General features: G+C 39.5%; 1 protein-coding gene across 9 annotated transcripts in view; it reads right to left on the bottom strand.

Annotated features, from left to right (window-relative positions):
* NYAP2 (neuronal tyrosine-phosphorylated phosphoinositide-3-kinase adaptor 2) overlaps positions 1 to 26716 on the bottom strand; it is a 257163-nt gene that overhangs the window by 19982 nt on the left and 210465 nt on the right. For 6 of the 9 annotated variants that reach the window (XM_023642441.2, XM_070269342.1, XM_001915660.4 and 3 more), the window contains one exon: positions 25977 to 26080. In XM_023642441.2, coding sequence (XP_023498209.1) covers positions 25977 to 26080 — 104 coding nt within the window. Of the gene's footprint in view, positions 1 to 19959; positions 25446 to 25686; positions 26081 to 26716 lie in introns of those variants that run through there. The other 3 variants (XM_070269344.1, XM_070269346.1, XM_070269345.1) reach the window with 2 other exon arrangements.

Genomic DNA, 26716 nt, shown 5'->3' with positions numbered 1-26716 from the left:
ATATTGGTTTTTAATAATGCAGATGGACTTGACCACAGATAAATTAGGGAGAGTCACATCTCAGTAAACATTTGTTTTCTCTGGCAAAAGAGAGGGAGTTTCAAAGGCAAGCAGAATATACTAACCCTCAAGGAACAGACTAACAATAATTACTGGAACAGCTTAAAATCCTTTTTAGTTCTTATAACTGTAAATAGAGCTGGGAAGGTACACATAAAGTATATTGCTTCTCCACTAGAACACATTGCCCAATAAGCATAACTTTGTTACAGAAGGAGAAACACATTGGCCATCACACTAATTCAGTGCTGCAGCCAGCTTTGCTATCTACCAGCTCTGGGCAAGTCATTTCACTTGTCTGGGCCTCAGGTTAGAGAGGACCAGAGGGCACAAACTCTGAAATATGGGGCTACTTCAGGCTCACAGGCCTATTTTGTATAAGCTGCACAATATTTTAAATTTTTGAGCCAATGTGAAAAAACGAATCATTAGATCATATATTCAAAGAGAGGGAGGGAGACGCAGGGGGAGGGAGAAAGCAAACACACCTAGATTTGGCTTCTCTTGAAAAATCAGAGAAACATGACAACAACTGTTGGAGCTGAGTTTTCTCTGCCCTCTTTAAATAGGCTTGTCTTTCCAGCTCCACCTAGTCCTCTTGAAATTCAGTGTTGAGGCACGGTGCCAGTTGCCATTTTTCATTTCACTGGTAATGAAACTTTTCGTAGAGTTGAAAAATATTTTCTCTACTGTTGATCCCATCAAAGTGAGAAAGACCTCATTTCCAATGCCTCCTCGGCCACTGCAGGCATTAGGGTCTGTGTCTCCCTAACTGCACCATCTCAATAAATTTCCTTTCATTCTGTGATTCTATGTCTGAGCCACACGGACCTAAAGCTGGAGGTCTTGTCTTAACTCAAAACCAGCACTTACTCCCCAGGTACTCAAAAGAACCCTTGTAATGTTGACCATAAGCTAATTGGACTCCTATTATAATTGGATTTCCTCAAAAGAAGTTGGCCATTTTCCTTATAGCCAAATTCATGCAAATCATGGGGTCAGGTGGAAAGGCAGGAAAAAAGGAACACCTTGTAAGAGAAAGTCAAAATCAGCTTAAGAGCACAAAGGCTACTTATAGACCATGATTTTCCAAGCCAAGAGCTCAAGAAATAGACCCCTTCCTTGTTGCCTTTTTATCATCCATCTCACCCTCTTCTCTCCTTCATGCTGTTTACTTACCGTCCAAGAGACATCCTTCAGAGCAGCTAAAATGAGGTGCCGTGGGCTTATCTAAGTGTGGCTGGGAGAGACACGCCCTGTGTAAGGTGTGCTCCACAGAAAAACCAAACAAGGTCTTCCATTCGAGTGTCAAATTGAAAGTCATGCAATCTAATTTCTAGAATTAAAGGCTCTTATTTGCTGCTAACCCCCTTCTCATGAGGGCAATTTGATATAGTTTGCTCAAGTTTGAAAACTGGAAGGCATTTTTTATTAAATTGTAATTAAAGTTTTAACCGTTGAGGAAGCCAGCTAGCTGAAAAATGTCCTTTCTAAATCAACGCTCACAAAGCTTCTAGACTTGTGAAAAACATACACTCTTTCACCCTGAAAGTGATCGAAGTTATTAAAATGGCTAGAGCCTAGAAAATGGCTCTGCCATCCTAGGCCCTCCCAGCAACTACCTTTCAAAAAATCACCTATGGGCCACAACAGCATTCTCCTCTATCCATAAGGACCAGCTTATGCTCAGCAGTGGAATCAAATCTAAGGTTTAAAGCAATAAAGTCCTTGCTGGAAATTATTCGAGGATTGTCCCTGTGCCTCTGCCATATGAGGCTAACCTAGTTCACAAGTCATTACAGCATCTCCCATCATAATGGGATGCCTTTCAGTCGGGTGCTTCAGAGGAAAGAGAGCCAACAGAGGGATAACGCTGGGAACAGTGACAGGAAGAGCAGAAGGAGGGAGTAACGATTCCTACTGCAAGACTTTTGTACCCAGAGAACTGCTTTCATCATGTCATTGATCTGCCTAGAAATGTCAAAGGGCTCCCGTTGTCAAGAGCATCATGTCTACATAACTCAAGTTGTCACTGAAATATATGGACCTTCTAGCCACATCTGCTTTCATGACCTCATTGCCTACAACTCCCTTGTAAGAACTCCGGACTCTCTCCAGCTTGTGGCAGTTCACACCAATCTTAAATTCAAATTGAAAGATGATTTCTCTCAATTGAGACTAGTAGATGTCCAAAGATGTGACAGGCCTATTACTTTTGAAAATATGAAGAATCCTCTTTGATATGTTGTTCTGGGCCCAGTTTGTAAGAGCATGAAGAAGTAACCAACACAACTTCAAAAGTCCATGATTCTATAAAAACCATAAGTACAAACTTTCTTTCCCCCAGTTATTACCAAGATTCAGACCTATAAACCACTCAGAAATGAAACACAAGTGGGGGGAAAAAATGAAAATCAGAAAGACAGGCGAGAAGCAGGAGGATACAGGTGTTGTGCATAGCAGTTTGTAGCTGCCAGAAGGGGTCATGTGAAACTGAGGTAGAAAAATCCTACTATTACTTTCATTTCTTCTTCCCCATTTCAACTGCTTTTCCCATGGCTCTCCACACCTGCCAACATAAAGATAATTCTAAATGCTTTTGCTACATTCTAGTAGGATAATTCACACATTACTCGCGACAAACCTTACAATTTCTCATAGCTATATTCAAGACCACGGCAGGAAATAATAAGAGCCTGTATTTTTTAATAATTTTATTTTTCTTGTAATATCTTCCTCAAGACAGATATTTAATAAACCTTTTCTAATATACATGTAAATTTTCTAAATTGGTTCAGAAAGAAGAGTGCTCAAGCTCAAGACCATAACTTCCATGACTGGATGGTTTCCTCTCAACAAGGGTCCAAAGAATAACGAGGAAGAGGAAATGCTTCTCTGCAGGACTAATGGCAACTGGGGTGCTAAAAACCCATATTAACAACGATTAACATATATTGACTACATATGATGCGCTGGGTACGCTTCCAAATGCTTTGCATAGGCTAACTTATCTACACCTTGCACCAGTCTTAAAAGGTTGATAGTATGATGCCCATTTTATAGATGAACAACTCAGGCTCATTGAGTAAGAAACACGCCTGAAGTCACTGAGCAAATAAGTGGGTGGAACTGGAATCTGAACTCAGGTGAACTCATTCCACAGTCCCCACTTTTAAGTCTTACACTATGTGGCTTTTCTTGGGGTAGTTGTGTGAATGCAATGAGACCATAAATATTTCATATTATGTCTCGATCACTGTTCCTGGAAAATAGCTTGTGACCAATAAGTCTTCATTTTCTTTCTCTTATAATTTCACAGATTAAATAACTGAGACTCAGAAAGGTCAAATCACTTCCCAACACATCTCCTAGGAAAGCAAGAGCCAGGTCTAACTCCGGAATCCACCAAGCTCTGCAGCTTCTCTCTGAGTGCAGGAAGCTGTCAGCAAGTCCAAGGATGTTAGACACTTCAAGGAACATTTCTTTCTGCTTTTGCACCATCATTGCTATCACAATTTATGCATTTCTCTCTAGGATAATCATTTACTGAGCACCTATGCCCTTGCAGTTACACAAGGCCTTGTAACTGAATTTTGTGTGTCTCTCTCAGGACAGACAGACCAAAATCTTTCATGCATGATGCTTTCTCTTTTCCCCCACCTCCCACCTGTCTGCCTGAGACGGCGACTTCAGCAGAAGCTTCAGATGTTCTGAGAAATGACAGGTTGGGAGGAGCTCAGGTCTATACAACAATGGGAGCAGCTATGAACCAGCAACACGCAAGTTGCATTTGTGTGACTAAGAAATTATTTTAAGGAAAAAAGTTGAGCTTGTGTCTGTCACAGCAGCTCTGTTACTCACCTAATACACAATGGCAAATGTAAAAAAGTATACAAAATGAAAGGAATTATATTGCAATTGGACAACTTGCCTTCTATCTAATTTTTTTAAGTGGCTATTTCCAGATAGACCATGGAATGGCCGAGAATGGTATTTTCTCACAATTTACATCCTATCTTTAGAAAGACTTCTATGGATGGATATATATCTAATTATGGTAATGCCAAGCAATATAAGCAATGAGATGAACTCTGTATGTACATTTTTTTTAACAAATGTGTGTGTTCAGAATTACAAAACAAATCCTAGCCTTTTCACAGTCCATTTGCAGTTTTCAGGGAACAGAATTACATTGGGGGGGGACATTGGGGAATTATGAACTGCCTCAGCTCTCCACTTTATAAAACAGGAATACTCATCTTTATTACAACTTGATTATGTAGAGTCAATAAAATATATAATATCATAATAAAGTTATATAAATATAAGATGCTATCTCGGTCATCTAAAGATTTATGTTTACCATAAAATTCCTCAAATTCAAAAAATTGAACCTCTTGAGAAAATTGAGCACTAAAACTCTAGAAAAATGCAAATTATTGCCACTGGAATAATGCAGGGAGAAGCGCCATATTTGGCATTCATAGTAGGACAGAATTTACTTTACAGATGAATTGTAACCCTTTGCTATGTGCACTCACCCCCAGGATCAACTCTACACTCTTGTACTGTACTGGCACTCTCTTATAACTCAGGCTCTTAGAGAACTAGAACTTTTTCCACGCTTCTAAATTTGAGCAACGTTTTACTGTCTGTCAGAGATATCTTTGGTTAACAAAGGAGAGATTTCTTTTGTCAAATAACATAAAAACAGCTTTGAGAGGTTTTCCTTGACATTCTGACTCGAAGCATGGGAGCTCATGTGAGGCGGCACTGATGAATTCACTCATTGAATATGTGGGAGGGGCACAAACGACAAGGGAGAATGTCAGGACATTCCCGTATGTTAAATACAGTGTTAGCTGCTTTATACGTCTTTTCATCTCAGGTCCTCATGGACCAACATTTACTAAAACAGTGGTGAACATCTGTATATTACAGATGAGGAAACTGGGGTTCCAGAGCTGGTGGAGGGCAAAAAGTTTTAAGCCAGTTAATTCTACAACAGCCATCTTTCTACATGCCAAAGGATTCTTGTAAATTAGAAGAAAAAGTCAATAATAAAATAGATTTGTAAAAGAAATTAAAACCATTAGAAACTCCACTCTGAAGATGAAACTGTCTTACCAATGTGTTTGCAATATTTAAATAGTGGTTTAAGTTACATTAGACAGTAAATTGAATTATTTTAATTCAATATAAGTATCAAACACTCTAATGAACATTCTAGACAAAATTTTTTAAAATACCAAGGCACTCCCTGTATCATATATATTAGAATTAATGCAAAACATCTCACTCATTAGTTTTTTTTCTAGGACCATGATTTCAAATTTTACAGTGTCATTAATATTTTCTTTTCTACCTTTTTTTCTGAAATAAAATACTAGCTTTTTAAAATCATTCCTCACAAATGAGAACATGCTTCCAAAAGCAACCGTAATGGCATCCATAATTGTTAAGCTACATTTTTCCTTGAATGTAACTTGTCAAGTTTCTCATGCAATATACATAATATCTTTTTCTTACTGGGATAGGAATAAAATAATTTATTCATTGTCCTTTGAGGATTGAGCAACAATGACAAACCAATGATGTTGCCAAGTCCATTTCATCATAAATTACCATTATCCTATACTCTTTAAGACTGTAATTACAGCTCATCTTAATTTCTACCATTTCTCAGATAAGGCACCTGAGTCAGAGAGGTTCAATAATTTGTCCATGGAACTCAGCAAGGGGATACTTGAGCTGGGATTAAACCCAGTGATTCTGCACATCTGCATATTTACATCCCATCTCACCATGTTATGTTCAGAAATTAGTAAATTCCAAATGGAACTCCTCTGAGCACCCCAAGCTTATAACTCACACCTTATCATATAATTCAAAAATATGCAATATTACGGCCCAGCCCGGCAGCGTAGCAGTTAAGTTCATGCACTCCACTTCAGTGGCTCGGGGTTAATCAGTTTGGATCCCAGATGTGAGCCTAGGCACCACTTATCAAGCCATGCTGTAGCAGGCGTCCCACATATAAAATAGAGGAAGATGGGCACAGATGTTAGCTCAGGGCCAGTCTTCCTTAGCAAAAAGAGGAGGATTGGCTGCAGATGTTAACTCAGGGCTAACCTTCCTCAAAAAAAAAAAAAAAAAATATATATATATATATATATATATACACACACACACACAATATTCAGGAAAGAAACAAATGGTCTTTATTTTTATTTTTACTCTCTTTAATAAACTGCTACAAAGTGAAAGAAAGGTTTCCCCTTTCCCATGAAACTTTAGAAAATGGTCTGAAAGAACTTGGCTTCCAAAGATGGAAGCTATTAATTTGCTCTGTTTTGAGAAAAGCAGTTTAAACACTTTCACCCTTAGTAAACAATGACTTACGAAAAATCACTAATGTAATCTATTTGGGCTGTGAAAAAAGCATATCTTGTCAAATGATCTGAGATGGTAGTAATGGATAATCATTCATTTTTACTATAGAAATTAAGAATCTCATCACTTCTCCCCAGTTAACACATAAGACTGAGGTTTTGCCCCTCACTTCGCTAAAACATGACTTATCTAAGATCAATATGTTGTTAGAAATATAACTTCCAGATTATACCCCTTGTTCGAGTTCCCTGAAGCCTGGTGACCTCCGGGCCCTTGGTGAACATCAACAAATCTTCACGACCCTCCCACTGGGACCAAATATAACCTCTGGTTCTCTCTCAACATTTTGCTCCCGGGAGATCAGATTTGAGATATGTATTCGATGCAACATGTGTTCCACTTTCCAACTGGCTAACGGCAGATATGGAGGGGCTTCCTAGTCACAAATAAAAAAGGAAGAAAAATTAACAGAACAATGACAGGTCAGGGGTCATGGCCATAGGATGGTGCTTCTGGACTGAGGGCAGCTTTCCATCCTGCATCCTGTGCTAATTCACTTTGCTCGTCTCTGGTTCCGCCAAGCATCACTCTAGCACCATGAGCCATGGCTGCTTGCGCATGCTCACCAGTAACAGCCCCAAGGGGCAAAGGTAAACACTGATATTTCTCGGCAATTATTGCAAACACACTAACCCTCCCCACGCCCTACCAAAGCTTCTAGATAAAGGGATAGTCAACTCTTCTGAGAGATGCTAATAAACTCGCAGACTGTTTTTCCGTTACCTTTACAAAGTATTTCATTTGCAAACACCAGAAAATATAGCACCTTTTACCATGACATGTCAGAATGCTCTTTAAAGGCCCCAATCCACACACCACTTCCTAATACACATTCAAAACCCCAAACTCTCTGCCATTTACACTCTTCAAGACGGGGATCTCCTCATCAGTCTTGCTAGGAGAAATGGACGTTTTTCATTTTACTTTTGCTTCTGTCTACGCAGCAGCCCTCAGAACAGAAAACTAGTTACTGCAATTCTACCGGACCAGTTCAGGAAAATTAAAACCCTAAGCTTTGTGGCTTCACCTGACTTTTTCAGCTTTGAACGGGTCCACGGTTCACCACACAGCAAATTGGTGAGCTTCAGTTCAGTAACAGAGCCCCTGCTTTGTCATTATGGGCAACATAAAAGGGGAACCGAGGACTATCGGTAGTGAGTGCAGAGATGGCTAAAGACCCCTTTCACCTGTACATCCGCCCTGCCAAGGAAGACCGGAGAGGAGGTAATTCTACCGTCGTCCCAAACTGTTCTCGTTCCACCACATCTCATTTCTCACAGGAGACTGAGCTTTCTGACTAGCCTGCCTTCTAAGAATTGCTTATCGGAAGCAGAATTCCATTACCAAATAGTTTACATGACCCTTGCATGAGACATGAATTTGATCCACAGGTGCCCATATCTCCTGTCACTGCCTGGAAAAAACGTAGTTTGCTACTGATTCATAGTAATAATCCAAGAATTATGTTTATTTTTCTAAAGAAAGAAACTGTCCAAATAAACTTTAGAAAAGCTGATTTTAATCCTAATCTCTATCATTCCAAAATATATGAAAAACATTTGAATCACTATTTCACGCTCCCAAAATGATTGCCAAAACCTATAGTAGGATTTTTTAGGCAAAATACTGAAAGCATTTTCCGAGGAAGAAGATAAACTAAGTCAACAGCACCCCGCTGTGGCAATAGACGGGGATACAAACTATAATTAAAACCATTATTTTATAAGGGTCTTCTAAAAAACTTCCTGTAGAAGTGTATTTATAAAGGCCTAAAGACTCATGCGAATCCCCTCCCTTACCTTCAGGCAGAGCCACTGTAGCATCATCTCACCAATTTGGGAATCTGCTGTGGTTTTAAGGTCTCCAGAAGGAAGATTCCATGACCTCTCTCCTGGTAAAACATTCCAGGATTTTACTCTCAGGTCTAATAAAAATACTTTAAACCACAGCAGGCACCCATTTCCTCTAGTTAAACCTGCCTCTTTGGTTGAGATGAGAAACAGATGGTCTCTATCCTTTATTCCTTGACGTCTGTATACATCGTTAAGGCCGTGGAGAGGGGACCATAGCAAAAGTGTATGAAATGGATTTGGTCAGAGGAACTCATCGTGGTTTATCTACAAATCCTTCCAGAGTAGGATCCGAAAATACCAGGTCCACTGCTAAGAGGAGAGGGTGGGTTTTAATGCACCAGATTGTGCAAAGCAAAGATCTTCATTTCCAGAAACTTCAGCTTGCCTTCCTGTAAGGTGAATCACTGTGCCCTCTGACCCCGTCCCCTTTACACCAACCTCAGCTCTTCTCGGGGGTGATGCCCAAACTGGTTTTAACCCCCGAGAGATATTTGAATAACAGTATCTATTGTTTTAACTTTTTCACCCTTTGCACATCATCTGACGATGGGATAGAACTGAAATTAAATTTTCATCTTTCTCTTTTCTTCTCTTTAAAGTCGAGCATAATTATACTTTTTCTATTACTGAACCGAAGGCTACTTTACACTTTTCCCGCTTAACACTTTAAATATTAATGAAGTTGTGATTTCTTTTTTTGTTATTCACTTCAGCATTTCCTAATGATTTTCAAATTATAGAACAAAGTGAGGTCTGTCCAGTAATTCTGTTTACTTGTTTTCAGAAAGTTGGTATAGAGGACTGTGTTTCTTTTTTCTCTTTTTTTCAGTAAACGATTGCTATTTTATTATTATTGTTAATTTGGGTAATTAAGAATGTAGACTTCTAGTTATATCTCTAGATAACATCTGTTTCTAGAATCCAATTGGTGTAAAGATTAGCTTTGCCTTATATTTTTCCATAGAAGTGAGTTTTTAAAGGATGAATTAAACAGAATGATGTCTTCTTTGTGGTAGGTAAAGATGAAATATGCACAGACTTATTTGGGGGGTCTTCGATTTTAAAACAACACAATATAATAAATGCCAATTTTGCATTCTATAATGACTTTGCATCTTTTCTTTAAAAAGGAAAAGACAGATTCATGGAAACTACTAGCAATAATTACCCATTCCATGAGTGCATGTAGTATGTTCCATGATTGCAGGTAGACAAGACCTATCGTAAAGGAACAGCCAATTGCATATTCTTGCCTAAAACATCATTATAAATTAAATATGGGCCATATACTCATTTGTAGTTTGTTGATATTTATGCTTGTCCTTAATCGTATTCTACAATGTCTGTAGTTAACCCATATGCAATCTATTTTAATCTAAAATTGGCAAACAAAAAAGGGGGGACACAAGTTGGGACACAATGGCTGGTTTTTTTTTCTTTATTCATTCACATGTAATCATTGCCCAGTGCTGAATTTGGTGACTGTCAAAAGATTTCTAGTCCAAATGAATGCAGCTACATTAACTTAGAAGATCATTTCCTCCCTCTAGTGGGGATGAACGGTATAAAAAATTTGCAGCAGGAATTCACTCTAAAATAACACCGGATTGCAGCTCAGGATTGCAGGAAAGAACACGGCACGAAGAGTGATAAGAGGTTCAAGTCCCAGATCTGCCATTGCTAACTGTGTGCACCTGAGACTTCATCTGACCTCTTGTTTCTCATCAGACGCAGAGTAACAATTATGATTTGCAGGACTGCTGTGATGGTCACAGGAGAAAATGTTAAGTCAAATGTATTTAGAAATTGACCAAACAAAAATTGACTTTGTTCTTTTTTTAAAGAAAATACAAGCAAAATAATATCTTTAATCAGTTGATTTGATCCTGTGATGGCCAAACTCTAAGAGAGCCCCCATGGTCCCTCCCTCCTGGTTCACAGAGCATTCAGAGTGGAGAAACAGCCTTTCGAGGTGACCGGACATCACCTTCCCAGTAAGGAAGCAAACTGGCATCATGGGCCATGTGACACTCAACTCAAACCTAATCACAGAGAAACAATCAGACACATCAGAACTGAGGGTTACTCTGAAAAAAACCCCAAACGGTTCTGGACACTGGAAATTTCCGTATCTTGAAAAATCAATGAGGCTGAGAAACAGTCATGATGATAGGAGATTTAGAAAATGAACTATGAGAAATAAATGTAATATATGATCCTTGATTGGATCCTGGTTGGGGGAAGGGCATAGCATTGGGGCACTTGCAAAGATTTGAAAGTGGGCTTTATGTAAGACCATAATATTGAATCATTATAATTTCCTTGACTGGTTTTTAAGTGTGATTGTTTAAAAGAATGTCCTTGGTCTTACAAGATACAAGTTTAAATATTTAAAGATGAAGTGTTATGATTAAAATGTGTGTGCGTGTGTGTGTGTTTAAAAGTATACAGGTGTGCTAGCTTCCCTACTTTTCTGTCACTGGGAAATTTTCAAAATAAAAAGATGCGAAACAGACAAATGAATGTTCTTAGATATTCTACCAGTTGAAGATTCAGTTAACAATTTCTTCTTTAATTGTCAATTGTCTTTAATTGGACAATTGTAATAGTAATTGTCCAGGACAGGGCTCCCATCTACAGCCATCCCCACCTTTACCTGAGGCGTCAGTTAGATGATCTCAGGTGATCAGAGTTTGAATTATAAAGAAACAGCCCTCAGCAAACTTCTACCGAATATTGTAGGTGGGTCACTTTCCCTGTTTGTAAAATAAGAATAATAATAAGGATCATGTTTATGGTACCTAACTCTCCAGGAACGTTACCATTTGCTCTTCATCCTCTTATAATTTTTCCTCCAATTTTTTCCCACCTCAACATTTGTTGCTACTACTGTAATGCTGAAGTGCCTGCATCTTTGTCCACATTGGACCCTTTCAGACTCCCTGCTCTGCTGCAAATCTTCTTATCTCTGTCTGTAATGGCCTTCCACCCTCTTTTATTAAAACATGGGTCAAATTTCACTTCCTCTTCAGGAAAATCACGCTTGACCACCTTCAAACTCACAGAGTTAATCTCTCTTCTGTGCATTCTCCTCTTAATTACACTAATTGCAAATGTGTGCGTGTGTGTGAAATTCCTTTGAACATAAGGAGTTTGTATCAACCATGGGGCATCTATCAGAATATGAGGTGCTCATCAAGTGGACAATGAGTGTTTGTTGAGTGAATGTATGAAAGCAACCTGCAAACCCTAAAGTGCTAATGCTAATTACTGCAAAGTGTCAATGACAGTTACACATGTTAGTGATTAATAATGACAGTTATATATGTTATCAGTATTTGGTTGTTGGTGCAAGAGATGCAAGGCTAAATAGGGGGCACAGGACAGAGAGACTGGATAATTTTGTGTGAGGTAGGCGATTTTTGAGCATGAAGGTTTTGGAAAAAGAAGGAGAAGGTAAAATGGCCCCAAAATTAATTTTACCCACATTATCTCTTTGCCCAGACCTCAGATGACAGTTTGCAGAGCTGTTTGCAGAGCTGTGGCATGAAGGTTATCAGACCTCTGTTAGAAAGTTTGCATCTAACAATATCCTCCAGTGAATCCTGTTGTCCCAGGTCCAGCCACTCCACCCATTGCCCCTGGGAGTGGCTAGAAGGGAGGGGAAAATGATGGACAGGATGAGGAGGGAAGAAAAGACATGATGTGTTCTGCTCCAGACCAGCCCCTTGGCCTCACTCCTCCACCTCACTTCTTTCCATCTCCAGGATGAATATTGAAATGTCTCTCTCCTGCTGGGACCTCCAGGATCCAGCCTTACTTTTCAAGTAGGTGGGGAGAGATGAGGCGCTGCCCTCTTCTGGCAGCTTTAGCAAATGCTCGCACACAGTTCCTTACACAGTTAAGAAGTTGTGTTTAAACGGTCCCCCTTGTATGACCCATTTTAAGACAGTATAGCATGAAGGTAGATTTCCTTTTAATTAAATACATGATAGTAGCAAATAGCTCTTTGTCACTGAGAGTTTTCACATCTTTTTAAATTTTGAACTTTTTACCCTTGTATTCAAATTTGCCTGCAGGAGTAGTTTTAGAAATTCTGTGGGTGCAACACAGGTGCTGGGTCAGCCAAGGGATGAGTTCTCCTGTGTTTAAGGCACCTGCCCAGCAAATCTGGGGCAAAGCAATACAAAAAAAGAGAGAGAGTCAGACAGAAAGGAGAAGAGTTCAGCTTCAACAACCTTATGCAAAATTTTGTAAAGAGAAAACTTAAATGAAGTTAATTAGAATATATAAAGACTGTGATACTGTGATTCATAAGAAATATGTATTTGGTCTCCCCCCCCCCCCCCCCCAATTCCTGGCAGGGAGCTCCTAAAACCCTTGGAATTTCCTATGATGAGAACAATAAAGATATCTTTTATGTTAATGAAGTAACTTTTGGAAAGCACCTAAGGAGGGGGCGCTGGCTGCCAGTGGAGACAACCATGTGATTAGAGGGTTGGAACTTTCCGTCTCTCCCCTGACCTCCGGGGAGGGGCTGGAGCTTGAGTTCAATGGTCAGTGGCCAATGATGACTGTGTAATGAATCATGGCTGTGTAATGAAGCCTCCATGAAAACCCAAAGGACTGGGTTCCGAGAGCTTCAGGGGTGGTGAATATGTGGAGAATCAGGGAGAGTGGAGAACCCAGGGAGCATGGATGCTCCAGCCCTTTCCCCTTACTTTGCCCTGTGCATCTCTTCCATCTGGCTGTTCCTCAGTTATATCCTTTTATAACAAACCAGTGATCTAGTAAGTAAAATGTTTCTCTGAGTTCTGTGAGCTGCTCTAGCAAATTAATTGAACCCAAGGAGGGGGTCATGGGAATCTCTGAGTGTAGTCGGTTGGTCAGAAGCACAGGTGATAACCTGGACTTTCGACTGGCATCTGAAGTGGGAGCAGTCTTGTGGGACTGAGCCCTTAACCTGTGGGATCTGGTGCTATCTCCAGGTAGATAGGGTCAGAACTGAGTTAAATTGTAGGATACCCAGCAGATATTGGAGAACAGCTTAGTAGTATGGGGAAAAAAAGAAAAAAACCCACATATCAGAATCTAAATTGACGAATACACATTGTGGTTGGTGACAGAAGTATACATGTTATGTAAGTTTTTGCATTATTTTAAAAGATGAAATTTTCTATTTAACTATAGGGAGAGGGCTTCATCATCACTTCTATTAGGGACTGTAAAGGTCTTAATTTGCTCTGTTCCCAATTTATGTTCTGTTCTAACCATATACTTGCATCGTTAAAGTTTATCTTTCTAAAGTGGTCCCGATGATACACACTTTCTCCGTCTGTTAATAAAGCTGCTTTTTTAAAAAGTCACTTTTTAGGAGTGCATTTAATAGAGATTTCCCTTTCACTGCGAATTGCAGCCCTTGTGTTACCTCTCTCAATGCCATTTGCATTTCAGTCTTCTTTGTTAACACTTGTCTCGCATCCTCCATCAGCAGGTAAAACTAGTTAATTAACTTAACTAGCTATGGTGGGCATATGTGACGACTAGTAAAGAGCCACCTATCAGGAACCCAAATGCTTCTGCAAATTATACCCGTTTTACAATGAGATGCTTCTCTGTTTCCACCTTCAGCATTAATTGATTTATTTATTCAAGATTAAGTAGGGCAACTAGAGAGTTCCAAGGTGAAAATAAACATCCCAGCTCTCAAAGAGCCTGCAACCTAATGCAAACAATTATAGGCTGCATCTTTGAGGTCAAAAGAGATGCTCCTTGGAAAAATGAAAAAGGAGTTCTGCAGTCAAATGTATTTGAAAAACATGGCATAGCATATCTTCCTCTTTGCAATTTCCAATGCACTTCTACAAATTAAAAACTCTGATAACAAAGAAATTTATCTAAGCCGACCTTTCCCCAGACTGCTTTCCTGGATAACAGAATAGAGGATCACATCCCTCAGATAATATTCCCTTTTAACTACAAAAATAAGGTTATTTATGGTTATGGACTGTAAGTACAAAGTTCAAGGGAGAGATGGAGAAGATAGATATCTTTGGGAGGGTTGGGACAGCCTCACTGTTGGGGAGAACACACTTGATCCCAGACTTGAAGGATGAGTAATAGTTTACCAGGAGCCCAGGACTAGAGAGGGTGTTCCAAGAAGAAGCTATGTATTAGGAAAATCTTGGAGGTATCCCCGAGGCATCTGAAAGTGAGGAAGAATCAGAGAGGTATGTGGACGGGCATGAGGTGTGTAGATAGGATGTTGGATAATGAAGCTGAACAGGAAGGCCACGGCCAGATGACAGAGGCCTTGAAATCCATGCAAAACAGTTTATCTTCCATCCTGTAGGCAATGGACAGATTTACAGAATTTACATGAAGGATTCAACACATGATCACTCGCCTGCTGGTATGGAGGATGGATCTGGGGAGAGAGGGGGAGACTAGAGACAAGTTTGAGGTGGGGAAAAGGGTAAGAGACATTGACTCTATCATAAAACCCCATGGTCATCTTGCAAGACACGTTTGGATCCGAGAGAAGCCATACCCTGAAGCTGCTGGAGTGGCAGTACGGCCCTCTCTTCTGCTCTCCCGTCCTGTGGCTTGTCTTGCTTCCCCCAGTGCACCATGGATTCTTAGAGGCAAGACATAATGCCTTGCACCTCTTTGCTCAAACAAAATGTTAAATAAAAAAGAGCCCATGTGTTGAATAAATAAATATCTGAAAATAAGCATTTACATTTAAACATTCTTGTTTAAAATGTGCTTTCATATTCATTATCTCATTTCATATGGATGCAGGTGCAGAAATCAAAATATCTAGCAATTCCATGAGGCCCAGGGAAAGCAACCATTGGGTGTAAGGGCTTCCAATGTAAGACTTCTCCAAAGGTCCCTTGTTTCATTATTTAGGTTTATATCAGACAAGTGACAGCACAGATTGGGTTCCTTCCTAGGTTGTATCCTGAATGACAAGTGACTTTGGCTCTGTTGCCTTCTCCTGCAAAGCCTCCAGCCCTTTCATATGCAAAGTTGACTGGGTTGGGTAAGATTACTCTTGACACCTTTTGGTCCTTCAAATAACTTCCTCATTTTCTGGGAACTAAGTCATTAAATGCAACATTCCAAATACCATCCCTGTCAAAACAGCTGACAACCAGGGATGATTAACCAGCTCTAATGCGGCATTTACTTGAGGAAACAAAGGCTTTGAGGTGACAGGATGCTTGTTTTCTCGCCCCTTTAAAGTGTCTGTTCATGGGATTGCTGTGGAAGCCCAGAGCCAGATACATCTCTGTGAATACATTATTTGTCTTCTGTGTGCTGTTGGTTAAATTTTGCCCATTCTCTAGAAGCTGGTGTTTATGTGTGCCTGTTTGTGAGGGGTGTATTTTCTTTTCAGAATGTGGAAAGAGTTTGTGCACTCAAGTGTTCATGTTCTCATGGACACGCACATACACACACACATACACCAGCACGGCTGATTTCTCACAACCCCAGTCCACGGTCCACAAGAGAATGATACAACCACTGAGTGATGCCTGGCTTCCTTCCAGGAGTTACATTCCCAGCCCCATGTCACCCTGGGAGAGCCTGCTCTTCCATGGCACCTTTTCAGTTGAAGTCTTAGTTGAATTTTACCCTCGGCTATGTAGCTTTTAATCTAGAAAAGTTAAAAGGCAAGACCTGGGAAATTAAAGAATGATTAAATAAATAGATGAATGAAAGTGAAGGAAGGTGAGTTTTATGAAGAGAACAAATGCAGAGAGGCAGCTATTTCCAGTAGAAAATAAAGCAAAAGTTTAGTAGATAGTAGCACCCGGGCTTACACCTCATGTCCATATAGCCACTTAAGACCTTCACCAGGTAAGAAACTCTCCAGCCTCAGTCTTCTCATCAGCGAAATGGGGGAAATATTGCCTACTACATACACTGTGAGAATAAAATGAGATAACAGAACCTTCTGAACACTGTGCCAAGCATACAATAAGCCCCCAAGGAAAGCCATTTTAGGAATCTGCTTTATTTGGGGGAGGTGCTTTCAATCTGAAGGATAGTGTTTACTGGCAGCACAGAATAGAGAACAAAGATTTGTCCAGCAGGTGAGCTGGGTGGAGAAACTAAAGATCTGGAGTGAGGCCTTTCCACTGTGGAAGTTTTTATTATTGTGGGTCGTGTAGTGCAACTCTGAGCCAACATTAATACAGTGTAAACATTTATGCTCAATCCACGTGTACCTTAAGTTGGAGGCAAATTTACTCACTAGTTAGGGAGACTTTTCAGAAAAGAATCCTAAGCCGTATGTTTCAAACATGTTAACGGCAAAAGCAATCAAGAAGGAATTCTTCCATTCAGCCAAGCTTTCTCTGCTCCTCTACTGTCAGTCTGCAAAGTAGGGATAAAGATCTCCTCTCCTGGAGGCTCGGGTTGGATTTAGGGAATTACAACTCACAGAAGATGCCATCAGTCCTAATGAAAATAGTTGCATCTATTCATAAATAATGCACAACCCTTAGAGGTCCCCGTCCCAAAAGTATAGACAAGTATATTTAAAAGTTAGACAATCCAAGACAGCAAGATTAGAGTAATGAAAAAGATTTAAAACAAATATCATCAAAAGAGTTTGTCCTGGGTTTCTATAAGCATTCTGCTTATTATCCCAAACAGGATAATCTTCTCTGTCACCAATCAGTTGTGTTTTGATTGGATTATTTTTAAAACCCAAGTACAGATGGCAAAGAGCACCTAAGACACTAGGTGGCGCTATGTGTCCACCTTAATGCTATGCTGCTTTCCCCAAGCTATGTTGCCGGCCCTATCTAGAGTTGGATGTTCATTTCAACAGCTTCAGCCAGTTATGGGGAAAGTTTCTAGGACGTGGACTTCTGTTAGTCACTGGCAGCAGAACACGACCATGGGATTTAGCTCTCAACTGAAGTTATCAAGCTGTAAAACTTAAATGCCCCTTCAATAGCTATCTGTGTACAACTCAAACAAGATCTCCAGTTATAAATTCATAATTTGTCCTCTAGATAGAGGATCAAAGCTTCTCTTTCAATTATAGACATTTTGAATAAACATAGAAGTTAAATATTTTTCAACTGCCGCCCAGAGTCTCTATTTTCTAAGTTTTTAATAAAAATTGACACGGAATTGGAAACTTTAAAGATCTACTTGAAAACACACGGAAGAAGCTAATGTGACAGTAAATGGATTTAAAATCTTCAGCTCCGTGTCCCCAGGCACATTCGTATTATTGTTAATTTAGTAAACTACACCATTCTTCATATTTGAAGAGGAATAAATGAAGATCCAAAAGATTTTTTAAAAAATAATATTCCATTGACTCCGATTTAGCTTAAGAAATACTAAGCAGAGTCAACTCAAATGCATTATTTGGTAGGCATTCACTTGGCAAGACTGAATGGTGTTAAAATTCGGGCCTCATGTTTGTATAACCATTTATAATGCATTATCCTTAATATTTTCTTCATTAAAAGGAAAATGAAAAACAAAAACAAGCTAAATCAATATAATGGGCATAGAAAAGTTAAATCAATATAATGGGATATAATATTATAATGGGCATGCTTGTGGGTAAGTACTTGGGCATATAAGAAAGAAAGGCATTGAAATTATGGGCTGGAAGCTTTTAGTAATTGGAAGCTTTAGTAAATGCTGGAGTTGGCAATAAACGTGTTGTGTCTGCATCTTTTGTCCTGACCCTAGCAGATAACAGCTTCCTATGCAGCCTTAACATTTTCATTATGGTCATTCACACTTTAACATACATAGGAGAGAAAAGTAGGATTAGGGGACAGGTGGCATTTCTGAAGTGGTACCCTTAGTCGATTTCTACTCACTTTGATTCCAAGCCGCAAGAGGGATCTACAAGGTAAGAAGAAATGCCCAACATGGACTCCCTATCCTATGGGAAATGACGGAGCATCTAATTTCCTTTGGAGGGGAAGGAATAATGAATATAATCATATCAAGTGTATCAGGGAGGGGGTGGGAGAAACCAGTCTGTCTCAGATGCTGGCAATAAGGAGAGGCATTGTCTGGAGAATTCAAAATCAGTAATAAGACTGACTAAAAATCTGTTTTCTATTATCACCACATGCTAGCAGTTCTAGTCAAGGTCAGTGACATGGGGGTAGACGGAACCATTCGCTCTGTGCCCACCCCCTTTAGAATACCACTGACTAGAATGACTCTCTTCCTTAGGATTTTCCAACAAAAGGGAAAGTCGAATTTTTGGAAGAAGGAGACACTAGAAGCGAAAAGAAAAAGAATAATTATTTTTCTAGCATGTAATGTCTGCCCAGGACTCTGCATACATAGGTTATCTCATTAATCCATAGCAACAACTAGACAAGGCAGATAATACTGCCCCATTTTACAGATAAGAAAACAGACTCTGAAAAGCTGAGCAAATGTATTCGGGGTTACACACCTACCAACCGGTGGAGCCAGGATTTGAAAAGAATTCTTACCTCCTCTAAATCTCAGGTTTCTGTCCAGCTAAGTAGATAAGATCATAGACTCTGACATTTAATAATAGGTACAAAACTTGGACAACGTATGTAACCTCACTTTAGTCTCCTGAGTTGTAATGTGGGATAATAACAGTGCCCATGGGTAGGACTGCAGAGAGCACGTCTACCACGATGTGAGGGAAACTCTCAGTACCATCCGGGCACGCAGTAAGCACATCAGAGATGACGATAAGTGGCATATGGTTTCCATCATGCAAACGTCATCTAAGAACCCTAAAGAACTTCTTATCTCTTCCAGGCCTTACAGGATGCCGGAGTATATACTTAAGCTACTTCACAATTCTACCTGCAGCCATGATGGGTTAAGGGAGCAGCTCTGATACTGAGGAGAGGAACACACGCATGTTTTGGGGACAATGACAGAGTCTGATGGCAGACACCCTCAGAGTTCAATTGCCCCATCCACACCTCTATTTGTCAATTGGTGCAAGACTTCTTAGAGAACGTCCTCTTGTTTATTACACTCTGCCTGCTACGCCAAGGGAGCAAATGGCAAGATTATTGGGGAGGGGGATTGGAATGAGGACAAAGGGATGGTTTGTTTAGTTTCATTCTACTTAATATTGAGTTATCGAGTTATTGAGACTGGTCACGAGACTACCGGCCTTTAAAAAGTGACTCCAAATATTCTGTCACTTGAAATATACAAAAGTTAATAAGCACACAATGCCTAAATAATATGTCAAAATTTCTCAGCCAATACTGTAGTTGCAAAAAGTAATCTGAGTTTCTGCCATCTGAACTCTTTGTATGAAAGTGGAAATCACATAATGCCAATATTTCATGACACGTATTACTGGATTTGACTGGTATTTAAAGGTAATAACAAAATATTATTTCTTCTTTAACACTATAAAGAGTCCCACAAGGTACTGTAGGCTAACATTTTTATAAACCAATTGGACAGGACTATAGAGAGCACACATAGGATAATGCTTTTTTTGTTTTTGTTTTTTTTGCAGGGGGCACTTCCATTATTTTAATGCACCCATGCCATAACACATGGCAATAAATCAATATAACCACTGACATTCCTACTTGTAACATGAATTTATTCCATATTTCACAGGGCTAGAGCCAATCTCTTTGGTAAATATCACTATTACAACAAATAACTATAATTTTTTGGTAACATAGTCTTTGTTAACATAGCACTTTATTTTACAATTTGAAGTTAAACCCTTCTCCACCGTGATGGTGACATTGCATTGTAAACTTAGTGGGGTTTTCCAAGTCCTTCCATTGGGCTTTCACACATTTGGAAATATATGTCAGGTCAACTTGTATGCAAACAAATGAAGCAAACCATAGGAGTCATTTAAAATCTATTGCGCAGCATCTAGGACGCTGTAGTGGTGGGAAGCTATGTGTTAATGAAGTGAGTTCAGCTTTTGCTGCTTGGCTGTACATTCTGATTCTGCTCTTCTTCCATTTCCATCATATGATGTAATCTTGAGCGTACAATCCTATCAGGTGTGTAAAGTTACAAAGGCAATGCAGAATATTCCCTCAGATCTGATAGGAGGAACTGGAATATCACAAAGGCTTAAAGATAAAAGTTTGCTCAACATTTGAGCAAGGGATGTTAGAAAAGAGGCCCCTTCATCACGTTAAGATGGGGTGCATGCTCCCCAACCACATATTCTGTTCCTTCCCTTCCTAACACTGTTTTCTCCCTTCTACCACCAAACCTTCACTCCTAGATGGAAAGCACTTGAAAATGTACATACAACCGATCAGATGAAACTTTATAACACAATGTTCTTGGTCTACAGGACACAGGACAGGAATAAAGCATATATAGTCTTGACCAAAGAAACTATACTCATGCTAATAGTAGTGCAAGAATTCTGAGGAGAAAGTACTATTGATGCTTCTCTGTTCTTAAGATTTGTTTTTGTTTTTATACTTGATCCTGTGCATTGAAGGTGAAATTAAATAAGGACATATCCTTTAAGGTTATATTATTCAGAGATGTGGGCGGGAACTGAGTAGATGAGATGAGAATTCCTTTTGATGTTGTTGTTTGAGTACTCACCTTAATACACTCAAGTCTCCCTTTGTCTTTAGCCTTCCTCATGCTCTCCAGGCTCCTACAAGTTTTATGTGCAAAGGTCCTGACTATCTGGAAAGTTAAATGAAAGCCCAGAATTCACACAGACCCTGAGGAAGAACAGTGGTCTTGTCAAAGTTTTAAGGCAATTCCTTCCTGAGGCTGTGGGACAAATCAAAACATCCCACTGCTCTGGAGGTTAAGGACTAAGGAAAGGGACAAAATTAGATTGTGTGAGAAAAACATTTTTTCAAGGATATGTGGAGAGAGACACTTATCGAGAGAGATATTTAGTAAGTCAGTAAAAGCTCACTGTGTCACACACTGTGTTGGGCATTGGGGGGAGGCAGAGCCCTTGCCACGGAATCCACCTATTCCTAAGTCCTAAGTCTTAGTCTTTCCTCTGTACTGAGCCCTAATCTTTATCTTTGGATGATGTATCTTCTTTTTTCTTTTAAGGTATCTAGAAAACAATTTTGACATCCAGGCATGTCCAGAAACACACTGTGGCCTTGCATCAAGCTATGGACTCTAACACGTTCTTTTATTACCTAAGAAGCCTAGCCAGATGTTGGCGTGCAGACATAGCTGTGGAGCCTACAGAAAAAGAGAACGCATTCTGCTCTGCAGGCAGCCCAGGCAGCCTCTCATTACGCCCCAGTGGGGTCATCAAGCTGATGGGGGATATTAGGAGCTTGGAGTGAGTCCAGAGCGTTGCCATCAAAAGAAAGAAACACCTGAGAAATAATCCTGAAGGGGTAAGTTGAAAGGAACTGGGCTTGTTTGCCTGGATAACAGCTTGTAAGTACACAGAAGGGACCAGCCTGGGCGAGGCCTGTCCTGGGTGGTAAGGAGGCAGCTCTCGAACATAGGGACCATGGAAGAGGAGATAATGGCTTTGGAGGTGACGTTTAGATTTCTAAAGAGATTTGGGTCTGTCAGACTTCAAAATGTATGTCCAAAGGAAATTACAGGTGGCTTCCCATTTCCGCAAATCAAAGATAATCCAGTTTAGAACAATAAACAAGCCTGGGGAGAAGGTGAGGTTTCAGGCCAACACTTACATCGCTGATAGCTCTGTGGTTCCTGGATTTGACATGGGGGTCTATTATTCAAAAAATGTGAAGTGTGTGTGTTCATGAGTGAGTGAGTGTGTGTGAGTGTGATTGTGAGCAAGTACATATATGTAGGTGTGTGTATATGAGAGTTTGAGTGTGCATAAGTTATTGTGAGTGTGAGTGTGTATGTATGTAGTGGAGGGAGTGGCTCTCATCTCCTTCATTCTCAGAAAAATGAATATAAATATTTCTTGGGAACATTTTTCCAAGGAGAGTTGGCACTTCTGTTTAGAGACACACCCTAGCTACTCCATTCTGGAAGGAAAGCATGGCTTTCCCCTGGCCAGGTGCATTAGTTGCTATTCCATCACCTGTTGTAGCAAGACAAGAGACAGTTCCATCTCCAAGGGAAGGTGGGTCACTGAAGGGGTAGGCCTGTTGTCAGCCAGAGACGGAGGAAACACATGAACATCATCTGCTGTCTATAAAAGCACTCACACCTCTTTTTTCTGAGCACACGGCTTTCTACTTTACTACAGAAGAAAAAAAGAGAAAGCGACATATTCTCCAAGTTCAAAATAGGACTTCTGTACAGTTTCACTTTTGTAACTAAGAAAACAAAGTAGCTTTCTCATCGCAGGCACAGAAATCCAGTCTAATTTCCAAAGACTTGCATTATGACAAATGCCAAAATATGTGGCTGCATCACAAAAAAAAATTCCAAATGTCCCTCTCCCCTAATTGCACCATGTCTACCCTATTTATTTAGAAGTGAATTAAGATAGAAAAAAATCTATTTTTCATCCCTCTGAGTTTCAGAGAGTATTATCTGTTGTGAAGAAAACTCTAAGTGCTTTAGAACTCATAATTTCTTTCCTGAGCCTCTCATTTTCTCTTACACATTTTGAAGTTACAGTCAGATGAGATTATAGATTTCTAAAAATCTTGTGTCTGCTTTAGTTACCTGAAGCCAAAACAGATTGCAAAGCCAAGCAAACGTTGCGTTCGCCTTTGTTTATACACAAATGCCTAGGGTGGGCAGTCACTATGGGTTGTAGGCTCCTCTGTGGGTCAGTCAGCAACTATTGTCTGTAGATTCTTTGCAGGGGGTCAGTCATTATTGGCCTAGGCTCCTGGGGATGAGAGTCAGTCACTCTGGGCCATCTCTGTGCATCCCCACTGGAGCAACGTCAAGCACTTCCATCTACTCTTCCTGCAACGCTTCTTAGAAAGTTCCAACCATGACATGAAGTGGTAAGAGGAAAACTAGGACTGGGGGAACTGAAAAGAGAGAAGATGTGAATAACCAATCTGAAAGAAAACACAGTGCCTTTTCTATGAGCCGTACTGTCCCATGATGTGGCTGAAATGGCATAGCGTTCCTAAAGCCAGATCCCTCAGTAGTTAAGCACCACTGGAATTATTTTAGGGATTACTTTCACTTGTTTTAAACACACCACATGGTTTTCCAATGATTTCCTAGTGAAATCTATTCATCTTGAATTACGCATTCTGAGTTTTAATAAATACCAAGAATCCTGGTGTTGGAAACATGGCTTAAAAAGTGACCAGAGTGAATGTTTGTTAGCTTGATAATGCTTGCTGTCCCATATTCTAGTTGGTGTATAAATGTTCACTCTTAGAGTCAACATGTTTCAATGTCTTTTGCCATTGCCTTGGGTTACTGAGCAAAGGGCTGTGTTATCCTGGCTATAACTTAGAGACATCTCAGTCAAGAGCTTAGGAATTAGGTGAGAAGAGGATATTCAACCAGTACCCACTGACTTTAGTTCAATGCTAAGTCGTAGGAGTGCAGAGCACAGTTCTCCTGAGCCATATTTTCCATCTTAGCTCCAAGATCTAAGAACAGGTGAATACTAAATCCAGTCACAAGCCACAGAAGAGAGGTTCAGAGGCCAATCTTCTAACTCATAGCCCTGACAGCCCATCTACAATATGGCTGGGAGCCAGAATTTCTGCTGGTCGAGAGGAAACTAACAGCATATAAGCAATGTGAGGAGCGTTTTATGTTGCTGTATTTTGAAGAATGAAGAGCACCCCATCAGGTGAGCAAAGAGTCGATAATGCAAAGGCACATGGATTGGATCTTGTTTCTGTTCTGGAAGTTTACTCCAGGAACCTGCTTTCGCTGAGAGTTGATGGGGCTTAGGATGAATTAATATAAAGATAATTAAGATAAAAGCAAAACAAAATAAAGAGCACAAAACCTCCCTCTGATACTGAGGATAAGGTAACAGCAAGGTACACAGACTTGGAAAATTGATGGTATTAATGCAATCCTCTGCCTGCCGGCTAAAGTTCACTTTTCTCTGTACCTAAATTTTTCAAACTTTAAAAATTGGTAAGTTTAATATTTTTGGAATAGCTTTCATCAACTAAGATGGCTGTTTATCTTAGTGAGATTAATTGTGTTATTTATTCATTAATTCACTGTCTTATTCTTTCTACTTCTTTTATACCCAAAAAGTGTCTGAGTTGGATACATTTAGTTTTGAAGGCATTTAACATTTTAAATTAAGACACAAGAAATTCTAAATGACACTTGAGATGCCTCGAGAGAAGCCTCTCATCTGTCGTGTTTGTAGATACTCTCACATATTCATAAATCAAATCCTGCACATATTTAAGCCAGGCCAAAGTACTAAAAAGCACTATGTCTCCCATTAGAAGGAATGCAATTACTCTGCTTAGTTATGTTTTTAAAATAGCTTGACATTTCAAATAATTGATGAATACATAATTTGCTAATCAGTAATGGACATTTCCCATGGTGGTATCATCGCTAGTTTCACAATTTACTATTTCAGAAGAGTTTTATGAATGCAAAGGTTAGAGCTGAGAAGCAGAGAGAAACCACTCCAGGATGACATTATCCTATTTAACATCCATAATACTTAACAGTAACAACAATTAAGCTTCACAAATTAAGTCAATGTATTGAATTCTTCTTGGATAAATTATAGATGGAACATTTACATGTAGTGATTTTTCCCCATACTAAATTCCCCATACATGATCATGTACCCAAAAGAACATCAGAGCAACATACTGTACTGTAAAGGATTAAATGATATTTTAGCTTATGCCTTTATTTCTTGTCTCTTTTCTCCAAGTGATAATAGAGATCTCATTTACCATGCATGAACACATGACATTCTCTTACTGAGAACATTTCTGATATTGTTGGTATAGGAGAGAAAAGTCATTTATTAAAGATTGCCTTATTAATCTACAGTTTTTGGTAAACATCTAGATTATCTGGTTGGTCAATTTGTTTTTATGACCTAAGAAAGAAGACTAGCTGCCGTCATCAATCCAAATGAGTTGGTATCAGAATATTTATAAGCACATCGATCTTCACAGTATCTTACAATCATGCTCCAAGCTAAATAAAAATAAAAGTAAAATTGCCACAAATATTACAAGATAATAGGATAAGAGCTAAAAGGTATGTACAAATTCATTGACAACATCTGTGCAAGTGTTGTGGACAAAACATTTAAAAAGAAATCTACATAAAACAAAGTAGATAAATTTATCAAATGTTGATAAATTTTCAGAGACAGTATAAAAGTACACAAAACATGGAAGAGAGAAAGAATTTAAAAAAACAACCACTAAGCCAATACATATGGTACAAGTTTACTACATTTATATTACAGAATGATGGAAACCAGAGACAAAAAGGATTTGGTAACAAACAGCAAAGAAAGTTTCACCAATCACAGGGAAGAAAGACTTTCCTTTTCGGATGAAAACACAGACTGCCACAACTCATTCCCCATCCCATACACACAGAGAAAAATAAAAGCCAATGCGACAGTTGTCTACAGCAACACACGACAGACAGAGGTGGGAAGCGTTTGGCATGTTGCATCACAGGAAGTCAATCACGATTGGCTAACGATGATGGTACCTGGCTCTGTTGCAGGTCACTGGCTTGCCTGAGAGGAGTAACTGATGGCGGGGGCACACCTGATGTGGACGCAGACCGGCCTAGTTTGCAGCTTACTTTCGGTTCTGTGAACAAGGAGGAAAGACACACAGTATTAGCTGAGCAACGTTGGCAGTGATGAAAAGGCTTTCAGACTCCTTTTTGTTTTGCTGCGTGCTCTTCTAACACCTCCAAAACCTCTGATGTTTGCTAAGAATGGGCAGCTGAGGAAACAACTTCATAAGGATGGACTCTAAAGTGAGCTTTATTGGCAGCTCAGCTCCTGGGAATAAAGAACAACTCATGGAAGCACAGCCTTGTCCCCTTGCACATCATTTTGCCCCATTTAGGGTTAGTTTCTATAGAGTGATTATTGGAGCAACAACATCCCATTGGGGGAAAAAGCAAGTGACGTGATTATCTTTGGGGCATCGTTTTCACCTTTGATCCATAGGTGTCCTACATCCTAAAATGTCTTTCCCATCCTCTCCAATATTTTTCCTTCCTCCCTCTCTCCCTCCTTCTTTTCTTTCTTTTTCTTTCTAATTTTGAAATCAGTATCATTGTGCTTATGGTGACAACTTTCGTCATATTTTCAAAGTAACATTTCTCTAATTTACCTCCATTTTGCTTTAAATTTTATACCTATTTCCCAAGACTTTTGCAATCTTTCATAATAATATTATTTTTCAAAATTGAAAAGCATTCCCCTAACTCTTCCT

Source organism: Equus caballus, chromosome 6 (assembly GCF_041296265.1).
Source record: "Equus caballus isolate H_3958 breed thoroughbred chromosome 6, TB-T2T, whole genome shotgun sequence".
Classification (NCBI taxonomy): Eukaryota; Metazoa; Chordata; class Mammalia; order Perissodactyla; family Equidae; genus Equus; species Equus caballus.
This window is presented reverse-complemented; position numbering and strand designations above follow the sequence as displayed.